At 46.9% G+C, this 10,932-nt stretch overlaps 1 protein-coding gene across 1 annotated transcript; it reads right to left on the bottom strand.

Moving 5' to 3' along the window:
* Nucleotides 1-3,084: 3,084 nt before the first annotated feature.
* On the bottom strand, nucleotides 3,085-9,667 carry CAVIN3 (caveolae associated protein 3). Its single transcript, XM_022563239.3, has 2 exons — nucleotides 9,022-9,667; nucleotides 3,085-8,452 (listed from the first exon to the last, which is right to left on the bottom strand). Exons 1-2 carry the CDS (start codon nucleotides 9,403-9,405, stop codon nucleotides 8,048-8,050), a joined length of 789 nt encoding a protein of 262 aa, XP_022418947.2. The 5' UTR covers nucleotides 9,406-9,667; the 3' UTR covers nucleotides 3,085-8,047.
* Between the last annotated feature and the right edge of the window lie 1,265 nt (nucleotides 9,668-10,932).

Below are 10,932 nucleotides of genomic sequence, written 5' to 3'. Positions count from 1 at the left end.
GAGGTAGAAATATGTGTGTATGTTTGTGTACATATATATGTATACATATATATAACATATGTGTGTGTATATATATATGTGTGTGTATGTGTGTGTGTTCATCCATATGTAGATGGATATATATGTGTGTATAGACATCAATAGAGAGTTCTCCAAAGGTCTCCCTAGAAACTGGAATTCAACTAAGGTAAATATTAAAATGTTTGTGTGTGTTGTGTGTGTGTGTGTGTGTGAAAAAAGTAAGCAGGATCAAGTTATGACTCTAAGGAAAAGTTGTCTATACTTTAATCACCCAAAATTGTAAAAAATTGGAATTTAAGGTAAAACTCCCTTAATAAGGGTTTGTCTGTTTTATCTATGAGTTACTATTCTCTGTTAGTTGCATGAGAATGCCATCTGAGGAGGTAAATGCTCTGGCTTCATGATCCTTAGTGTTTCCCTGGATGAGGTTATATTTTTCTTTAATTTTCAGAGATATTTGTATTACATTCAGATGATTTGAACACCCTGTTTGGATCTATACTCTATAAAATCAATTTTAAGTTTCTTAAACCATCATGCGAGAGGGAAATGGTGCATATTTGTTACACGATGCCCCATATGTGCACTGTGTATTTTTCTCCTCATCTTATCCTTTTGGAAAAAATCCTAAAGTAGGAAAGAGAAACATAAATGCAAACTCTGTGCATCTTTGATGAAACTAGGAAACATCTGAAAGCCCAAACCACAAATAGGAAGTGTTGCCCATAGCAGTGAGGATCAAAGCAAGGATGGTCACAACTGCAAATCACAAAGACACACGCACAGAGCTGGCAGAACACGCAGTGAGTGGGCACGTCCAGAAGTGCAGGAGAAACATAATTTAGTTTGTAGTAATGAGAACAGAGTCCATGGGCTGCAGGCCTGAGCTTCCTTGAAATGAGTTTGATGCTTACGCAAGTAGAACTTGCAGAGCTGACCAAGAAATCAAACAGACCACCATCCTGCAGCAAGTAATTTCAGGGAGGAGAAGGACAACTCTGCGTTGTTAATTGCTAAAGAAAAGAGAAAAAGTCACACTGAAAACTCTGTGTCATAAGGAGAATTCCTGCTAGCCTGGACCATTGCCCTGGCTCATTTACCATACAGTGGATCTCCTCCAAATACAGTCCAGAAGAGATCACCTCTTTCCATGATAAGCAATAGTTTTAAAAATTGTACTGAACTTAGTGAATGGATAAAGAAGATGTGGCACATATATACAATGGAATATTACTCAGCCATAAAAAGGAACGAAATTGAGTCATTTGTAGAGACATGGATGGACCTAGAGACTGTCATACAGAGTGAAGTCAGAAAGAGAAAAACAAATACCATATACTAACACATATATATGGAATCTAGAAAAATGGTACTGATGAACCTAGTGGCAGGGCAGGAATAGAGACGCAGACGTAGAGAACGGACTTGTGGACACGGCGGGGAAGGGGAGGCCTGGACGAATTGAGAGAGTAGCATTGACAGATATACACTACTATGTGTAAAATAGATAGCTAGTGGGGAGCTGCTGTATAGCACAAGGAGATTGACTCTGTGCTCCTGTGATGGGGAGGGTGGGAGGGAGGCTCAAGAGGGAGGAGATATGGGGATGTATGTATATGTATAGCTGATTCGCTTTGTTGTACAGCAGAAACTAACACAACATCGTAAAGCAATTATACTCCAATAAAGATGTAAAAAAAAAAAAATTGAACAGAACTTAAATAAAGTTACCCTAAAAAAAAAGGAGGAAAGAAACTAGAAAATTAAATGGCAGATGGCAAGCTCCTTCCTCCATTAAAAATTTTTTTTTCTTCCAGTTTTGTTGAGACATAATTAACATATAGCACTGTATATGTTTAGCATAATGATTTGACTTGCATACATCATGAGATGATTATCACAATAAGTTTAGTGAACATCCATCGTCTCATAGAGATGCAGCGTTAAAGAAATAGAAAAAAAAATTTTTTCTTTGTGATGAGACCTCTTAAGGTTTACTCTCGTAACAACTTTCATCTATAACACACAGCAGTGTCAATTATATTGATCACGTTGTACACTACATCCCTAGTACTTATTTAACTTATAACTGGACGTTTGTACCTTTTGACCACCTTCATCCAATTCCCATGCCCCGCACCCCCCTGCCTCTGGTAACCACATTTTAAATTACATTTTACAACTGTGTTGTGTAATGAATATATTAACATCATATATTAAAACGTTTCTTTTACCTAAAAGTTCTTTTTTTTTCTTCTGTTTTTAAAAAAACTAAAGCATTGTCATGGGCCCAGAAAGGATTGTGGGCCCCAGGTACTGTCTCTACTAAGCCTTAGTCCGCCTGGGAGGATGCAACAGCGCTCCAACGAAGGACAACAAACAAGGCTCAGCTGTGCACCAGCTCCTCGAGGGCAGGTTCTTGTTCGTTCTTGTGTCCCTAGCACCTCAATGGAATAAATGTGCTTATTCTCCAAATATTCAGTACCTACTCTGTGACAGGTCCTGCACTAAGTTCTGAGGACACAAGGATAAGATGCTGCCCTCGCCCTTCATGTTGGTTTCACTGCCAATGAGACTGTATCTATTAGGAATCTTTCAGCTGCAGGGGAAAATCAAATACATCAGAAAAACTAAAACTAGGGTTAAACAAAAAGCATATTTATTAGTTCACATAAATGAAAACGTCCATGGTAAACCTGGTTTCGGGATTGACTGAATTTAGGGATCAAGTGACCATAACAAAACAACAGTGAAAGTTAAGCTCTCATATGCCTGGCACAATTCTGAGCCTTTTACATGTACCCACCCATTTAACTCACAACAAACCTGCATGGTAGGTAGTATGATTATCTCCATTTTGCCCAGGAGAAAAGTGCAGTATTCAACTTCTCTCCGGTTCTCTGTTCGGCCTTCCAGACTGTAGGGTTTCTTCTCAAATCCTCCTAGTGGACCCAAATTTATTAGTTATTTATGAGAGAAAAATTCACAAGAATTACTAAGAAAGAATATGCAGGACTTGGTGACTCATTGGATACAGGGATTTCGGCGGGTGGTGAAATTCAGTTCTTTGATTGTAACACTTTCTAAGGTGACTGTAACACTTTCTAAGGTGATTAACGGGGGAGAATCATGACTTTTGAGAAAAGAGGAGCACAGTTTTAGATGTGTTCAATTTAGTGTGTCAATCAGACACTCAGATGACTAGTTTTTATTATATATCAGGTCATTCCAAAAAGTCACTTGAGAAACTTACATAATAAGAAATAATACAACAGGATAGAAAAAAAATAAAAGAGGAAATCAGGTTAGAGGGAACGACTCCTCTGTAATTACTGCCACCCTACTGGATAAAAGGTCCCATTTCTGGGGCTCTTATAGGACCTTATATTTCTCTCATTATAGCACCTATTTAAAACTTTATTACAATTCCCAGCTTAATATAAGTTCCAGTTTAATATAAGTTCCATGAGGGCAGCACTCCTGTCTGTGTAATACACCATCCATCCCCATCACCTAGCACAACGAATATCAAGTGAATGAATGAATATATGAAAAACCTTATTTAATCCTCCTAACAGACAGACCTGAAAAGAGAATTCCCATTCACCAGCAATAAAGTTCAGCTGTGAAGACGATGTTTTTTCCATGTACTTTGCCACCTCTCTATTTAACATGGATACAAATGAACTAAAACAATTCACCAAAGAAAGGCCAAGATTGGAAGGAACATATCACAAGGAATGACGGAATAAAAGCAGCGATGTTTAGCCTAAGGAAGAGATGGTGGGAGAAATCCTGCATAAGTCAGTCCTGTGTGCCCTGCTGCAGCTGGACTCCAAGGACACGCACATCATAAAAATAAAGGAATTTTGGTGTACGGATGTTGCAGAAGTGAGGCCAACTGCCACATATGGGAAACCATAAAGACATATTGTGATCTTACAAGTTTCCTATCAGTTAAAGTTGTCCAAAAATAGAGTTGCCTAAGAGGCAGTGAGTTCCTTGTCACTGGACTTTTTCAAATATAAGCCAGCTAAGGATAGGCTGTAAAATGGTAAAGGATGTTTAAGTGTTGGAAATGCAGGTGGATTCAATGGCTTTCTAGTTCTCTTCAATGCGGAAGTTATATGATTCAACTCTCAGTAAAGGGAAGTCAAAAGGATCTCCAGTACTTAACAGAGGAAGACACTTCCTACCAGGAATGTAGTCTTACCCATGCAGGAGGAATATCACAGCAGAGAAAAAGCAGGCAGGTTGGATAACCCTGCCCATTAGCTTCATCCTGTTTTCACTATTCCTATTTTTTTTTTTTTTTTCTGCTTTGGTTCTTCATTGCTGTGCGCGGCTTTCTCTAGTTGCAGTGAGCGGGGGTTACTCTTCGTTGTGGTGCACGGGCTTCTCACTGCGGTGGCTTCTCTTGTTGCAGAGCACGGGCTCTAGGCCCACGGGCTTCAGTAGTTGTGGCACGCAGGCTCAGTAGTTGTGGCTCGTGGGCTCTAGAGCGCAGACTCAGTAGTTGTGGTGCACAGGCTTCGTAGTTGTGGCGCACAGGCTTAGTTGCTCCATGGCACGTGGGATCTTCCCGGACCAGGGCTCAAACCCATGTCCCCTGCATTGGCAGGCAGACTCTTAACCACTGAGCCACCAAGGAAGCCCTATTCTGTTTCTTTACACTTTAAGATCTTACTTCAGTTTCCCATGTAGACTTTCTTGCAGGATGGAAAATGTTCTGACTAGTTAGCTAGATTATTCTAGTTCACTTACCAGTTAGACTTCTCAGGGAAATTCATGAATTCAGCACTCAAGTTAATCAGTGTTTTCTGATTAATCCCTTTCAGCCTAATCATGCTGGAACACATAATAAATTTGCATTTCTGACCTTAAAAACTGAGAACGAGTCTCTGAATTTTGGTAATCCACCAGTGTGCCTCCCCCCTGGTTAAAGCAGCCACCTAAATGCCACATATGCTGGATGACAAGTTGGATCTCTGTGTCAGTGTCTCCATTCCCTTTAGTTTATAGTAATAGTAATAATAATGATAGCAGCGACAATGAAGAATGCAATGTCACAAAGAGAACTATTAAAAAATGAAGTCGCTTTTGTTTTAACTTGATTTTTATTATTTGCTGCGGTAGAAGCATCAGGAAGTAATAAAAAGTAACATCCCCCCATCAAAGTTAGCCAAGGCTTTGGATTCCTAGGGGTCAGGGTCCAGGATCTCTGAGCCTTCATGTGCTTCCCAATGAGCTATCAAGCTATTTTACGTGAGAAACATGCATTTGAGCTCTCAATTTTGTGCGGGGGTTGAAAGGGGGAAATTGGATTTCCAAGGATTTGAAATGGAACAGGGATTTATTCTTCTTTGGGGATAGAGAACTGAGCCTGTTCAGACCAGCCCCTCAGTGAATGCAAAACCTTGAAATGAGTGGTTGCTGGGAAGCTGAATGGTCTGTGCACTAAGGTTTGGAAGCCTGGAGGAGGAGCCCTGAATTTCTCCAGAGGAAATGGAGCTACCGCAGAGCCACCCTCCATGGAAAGACCTCTGGTTCAGGGCACAGAGCTTGACAGGCCGACCTCTGATGAGGCACCAACAGGGACACTGGTACCCCAACAGTGACATCGTGCGGTCATAAGGAGCAATAGCAGCAGAGATACACAGTCTGAGAGACACTGAGACGGTGTGAACCCCCTGGTATAACTGCACAATCTAAGGAAGTGGAAGAGCCCTAAAGTGACTGGAAACAGACTTCCTACCAATTGTAGCAGGTAGGGGCTTGGCCTCTTCTAATTGAGTCCATAGAAATTTATTTAAAACGTCACTGTTGAACTCTGGTCCCAACGTCCTCATTTAAAGCACTCATCCTCCCCAGTAATTATCTGTACCCTTAGTGTTTTCTTTTCTTCAGAACCCATAACCAGAAGGCCCTTCTAGTTCATACATTTACTTGTTTTTATCTGGCTTATAAGTTTACTTCTTTATTGCCTGTCTTCCCCTTACTAGAATTTAAGTCCACGGAGGCTGGGATCCTGTCATTCTTGTGTGTCACTGTATTCCCAGCTCTTAAAATAGTGCCTGGCAGACCCTCGGAATTCAGGAAATATTTGTCAAATGAGTGGACAAATGGATTATATACCTGAAACAAACTATGTTCCACGTACTGTGCTAGGCACTTAACATCATTTAATCCTCATATCAGCCCAGTAGGGGCTATCACTATCCCTTTGAACAGCTGAGGGAACTACGAACCCAAATCATTAACCACTGAGCTCTACTGCCCCTCACCATTCCTGTTTCCCATCCCTCTAGTTACCTTTTCCAAGAACATCCCCTCCCTTTCCTCCTTCAGATTAGGCTGTGTCCCTTTCCCCTTTCCTCTCAAAATAACCTATGTATAACTATCACTGCACTTACATCAGTCATTATATGTTTGTATCTCCCTACACTCTGAGGTCCTTGAGTGCCTCAGAAGGGATTGTCCTCTTGGTGTTCACGAGAGATACTATAGGGCCTGGAACACAATAGGTTCTCAAAGTATTTTTATACAACAATGACTGAATGAATGGGTGGATGACCACACTCCTATCCCGAGCCAACCCCCTCCCACTTCTCCTCTTTTCTGTGATGCTCGCGAGAGCCTACCGTGCACCAGGCACGGGAAATACAGAAATGAATAAAATAGTCTCTACTGCAAAGGAGCCACAGTCTAGTGGAGCTGGGGTGGTGGCGGGAGAGTAATGGCAAACAATCACCATTAGCGCAGTTAGCGCTGAAGCGTGCAGGTGGTGCTAGGAAGAGAAGCATCTGGCCCTAAAACAGGGGCACCTTGCTGCCTTTTGTAGGACGGTAGAGATGAGAGTGGGAGCACGCGGCTCATCGTGATTCAGTAGTAGAATGAGGGGAAGTGGCAAGAGGTGAGGCTACAAAAATGGGCAGGTACCAGCTCATGAAGGGCCTTGAAGGTAACATTCAAGAACTTGGACTTTATTCTGAAGGTGATGGGGAACTATTGAAGGGTCTGGATCAGGAAGGTGATGTGATCAGATCGGCAGTTCAAATAATGGTCAGATGAAAGACGAAGCCTGAAATAGAGCAGCAGCAATGGGTATTAAGAAAAGAGAAGAGATCAGAGTTATCAGCAGGATAACTGTTTCCATGTGGTAGGGGAAGGAGAGAAAGGAGGAGCTAGTGAAGACTCCCAGGTTTCTGGATGGATGATGGTGCCATTCGCTGGTAAAGAAAACACAGGAGGAGGAGTAGTTTTGAATGATACGTAGTAAGTGCTCAATAAATAGCTGTTGAATTGAACTTAATTAAAAGGTAGAAGACACACTGCTTCTTTTGGATGCATTTGGAGTTTGGATTCCTTTTCAAATACAGCTCAAGACAGTGGTCTAGGGGGTATGTGGCCCATAGGACAGCCTCAGCAGTGGGAGTTAATGGAAGAATACTCAGAATGAGAAGAGGGCTAAGAACAGAATCTCAGAAAACCCAACTTTTAAGAGGTGGTAGAGGAAGAAGAGACTAAGGGGAAAACCACAAGTTGACATTTATTGAGCACCTACAGCAAGGGACTGTACTAGATGTTGGGAAAAAATTATGATTGTATGTCCCGAGGAGGAAAGTGCCGAAGGAACAAGTAGCCAGAAGGATGTGTCTATGTGCCACTGGGGGAGAGCCCAGGATTCAGTGGAAACTGGAGAAATCACACAATGATCTGTTGGAAATGGAAGCCACACTCCAGGTTCCAACGTCTGTCTTATTCCTTGCATCGCCTTTCCCCCACCCCTTCACATGGAGTCCGGATTAGGTGCCATGACTTTTATTGACGGTGAGTGTAAGCAGGTGTGAGTGGCTGCTCTTTTAAAGGACACAGGGTGCTGGGCTTAAGAAGCCAGGAAGGGAGGGCCAGTGCTGGGCTGTGGATGCAGGATTCACTCCTTATTTGGGCGGGAACGCTGCATTCTGAGAGGAAGATTTATTTCGGGGCTAGGCATCGGCGCGGGGGAGGCAGGCAGCACCAGCCATTAGGCCGCACTCTCTATTTGGAGCACAGCCGCTGCTGCTTCGGCAGCCCCAGGTCTCCCGGGATCTTCCTCGGTATCCTGCGGAGGTTCTGGTTCCTGCTTAGACTCCGGCTCAGGCTGGGCTTCCGGCTGGCCCTCAGTGCTCCGGCCAGGCCCAAGGCGAGGAGGCTTAACAGGCGTGGGGGATGGCGCTGCAGGCCCTTTCCGGCCCGAAAAGGCCCTTCGCAAGCTATGCACCAACCCGGCGCGCCGCAGCCGCAGCGCCCTGGACTCCACGGGCTCCTCCTCGTCTGAGCTCTCCCCACCTTCGCCCTCCGGCTGCTGTGGGCCAGGTTCGGCCTGGTCCGCCGGGCCTAAGGGCTCCGGCGCCTTCTGGAAGGCCTTGGCCGGGATTTCAGCCTCCTCCTGCAAGTGATGGACACAGCACTGGCCCTGGCAGCCCCCTATCCCGCACCAGCCTGAGCCTCCCTCCTCAATGACACCAGGGGAACCCACCCCACCCTTAGCCTCCGCAGCCCGGATGGGAAAGAAAAGGCAGGCGTGGGAAAGGGGGGCGTGGGTTGGAGGGAGGTGGGGAGAGCTAGGGCAGGGGAACTGCAGAAGTTTGTGGAACCCGGTTATGGACATGAGACAGGATGGTAGCCGCAGGGGCAAGAACAGGAGGAGGGGGCGAACTGTCTCGGGATGCACTTCCGCCACCGTTCTTTTCATCTGGGGATGGGCTGGGACTTGGAGCAACTGCTGTGGACGTGGCCTGGGCGTGGCCTGGGCGGGCTTTGATTGGCTGGGTTCAGGGGTGTGAGGGAAGGCTGGGGCTCGGTGGTGGGAAGCGCGCGAGGGCCTGGAAGTGGTTTCCACGAGACCGGAGGAGGGTAGGGTCAGGAATGTGGGTGTGGTAGGCGGATGGGAGGGGGAGCCCCCAGGTGGTGGCCCGCGGGAAAGGCCCGGATCAGGGGACGCCAGAGGTCACTGACCTTGAAGAGCAGAACGTGGAGCTTCCCGCGCGCCACCAGCAGCCCGTGGTTGGCCTCCAGCCGCTGCACCTGGGCGGCTCGGCGCACCGCGCGCTCCTGGGCGGCATCGGTGTGCGAGCCCACGCGCTCAGCCTTGGCCAGCAGCTGCGCCAGCGCGTTGCTCGTGGTGTCGTGGCTGCGACTCAGCGCGCCCAGGCGGCTCTGGATGCGACGCACGGAGCCCGCCAGGCCGCCCTGCCTCTGAGCCAGGCACCCCTGCCGCTCGCGCAGCGCCTCCAGCATGGTGGCCAGCTTCTCCAGCAGGGTCACCACCGTGACGGCGTGCACCGGGCCCCTAGCCGGCGCTCCGGGAACAGGCCCCGGCTCCAGCGCGCTCTCCCCCATGCTCCCCGACTGCCCTGCCTGGCTCTCCCTGAAGCCGCCGGCTGCGCTCTGGGCTGGGGCCGCCTTCCCCGGCTCCTCCCCAGCTCCGGCCGTGACTCAGGCAGGCGGAGTTGGCCTTCCCGGGCGGCGGGAGGGAAAGCGGGGGGCGGGATGTTGGTGGTGGGGTCCTTCGGAAGCGCTCCCCCTTTCCGCCGCCCCGCCCTGGAGACCCGCGGGGAAGCAGGTTGGCCCGGGATCCGCCCCACCCCGCCCGGCAAACTCTTTGGCTCTGAGTGTGAGTTCCCTCCCCCACTCCAATTCCCTAGTGTGCCTCTTTCTGGAAAGTACTCTCCCCGCTGCAGAGGGCGAGCCGTGGAAAATTTTGCTGTTTGCATCGAGTGGGCAGAGAAACTATGTTAGCAAAGCAAAGGGGTAACCAAAGGGCCTCCGCAGCCTCCTGCCCTGGCCTCCCACGCTTCAAAGGGTTGCGTTTGCGCCCCACGCTGGGCGCGGTAGACTGGGAGGTTCTTGGACATTCCGCTACCAACCTAAGACTGTTTAAGCCTGAGGCCTCGCTTTGGGACCCAGCAGGCCCCGCAGTGTGGACAGAGGAGGGGCGGAGGGAGTAAGGAGGCATCCTCTGGTATTTCCCTAATAGTCTTCACCAGGGTTTGGCCACAGGCCTCATTTTCTGCTTCTCTAGTTCCTACTGCTGTGTAGCATTACCCTGCTTTCTTTCTTCTAGTTCTTTCCCTCTCTTTCTTTAAGCCCATCAGAGCCTAGGTCCTGCACCCCAAGCTTGGAGGACAGGCAGGACACCTCTTCCTGTGAAACCTTTAAAAGTGTTAGAGTAGGTTCTGGTGTGTCTTTGTTCTTCTGGAGGCTAGTTGTGGCTCCCACCTGATGTTTTTTAAATGTTCTTTGGAAATAGGTGAGAATATCAGCTGACAGTGAAGAAGATTTAAGATGGCTGCCTGGAGGGGGAGAGAGCAAACATAGAGGATCCAGTTAATGATGTGGGTAATGGATTCCTTATGTCATCAGTTTGGAAAACCCCACGCCTTGTCTCTAGCAGTACTTGGTAAACTGATGGTAGGCACAGAAATTCAAGCAATGCATTGATCATGATGAAGTCTCTCCTTCTGCTTCTCCTCACCCAATCTCTGAGGGCCACTTGATGACTGTGGAAGAAACCGTCATTCAGGGGATAGTTACGTGGGCCCGAAAAGACCTGAGGTCCGATTTACACAGAAGTACAGCAGAGGATGAGCAGTTATTGCCAGAAATCTGGTGATGCTAAGTTAATGACCAAATTCTACAAATACAAGTTCATGTAGCCTGACACCCTCTGCCCCTTGGGGGCCTAATGGGAATCACCATCTCCTCCAGTGGATCTATATCTCAGAGAGACCCATCAGGATGTGCCAGTTAAAATACTTTCAAACTAAGGGAACAGAGAACCCAATTTAAAAGCTCTTAAACACAGGAAATCCAATTCAGACATAATTGAAAAAGACCATGGTAGAGTGATGCTTAAGTGTGGGTCAG

The sequence above is a fragment of the Delphinapterus leucas genome, chromosome 7, assembly GCF_059928025.1.
Source record: "Delphinapterus leucas isolate spDelLeu-1000000601 "Yukka" chromosome 7, BTC_Dleu_Yukka2, whole genome shotgun sequence".
Lineage (NCBI taxonomy): Eukaryota > Metazoa > Chordata > Mammalia > Artiodactyla > Monodontidae > Delphinapterus > Delphinapterus leucas.
This window is presented reverse-complemented; position numbering and strand designations above follow the sequence as displayed.

Bases quoted from the DNA above. Each gene is read 5' to 3' on its own strand.
- CAVIN3 (XM_022563239.3), bottom strand. From the start codon at position 9,405: ATGGGGGAGAGCGCGCTGGAGCCGGGGCCTGTTCCCGGAGCGCCGGCT. The intron at 8,453-9,021 runs GTCAGTGACCTC...CATCACTTGCAG, and splicing joins TCCACGTTCTGCTCTTCAAG to GAGGAGGCTGAAATCCCGGC.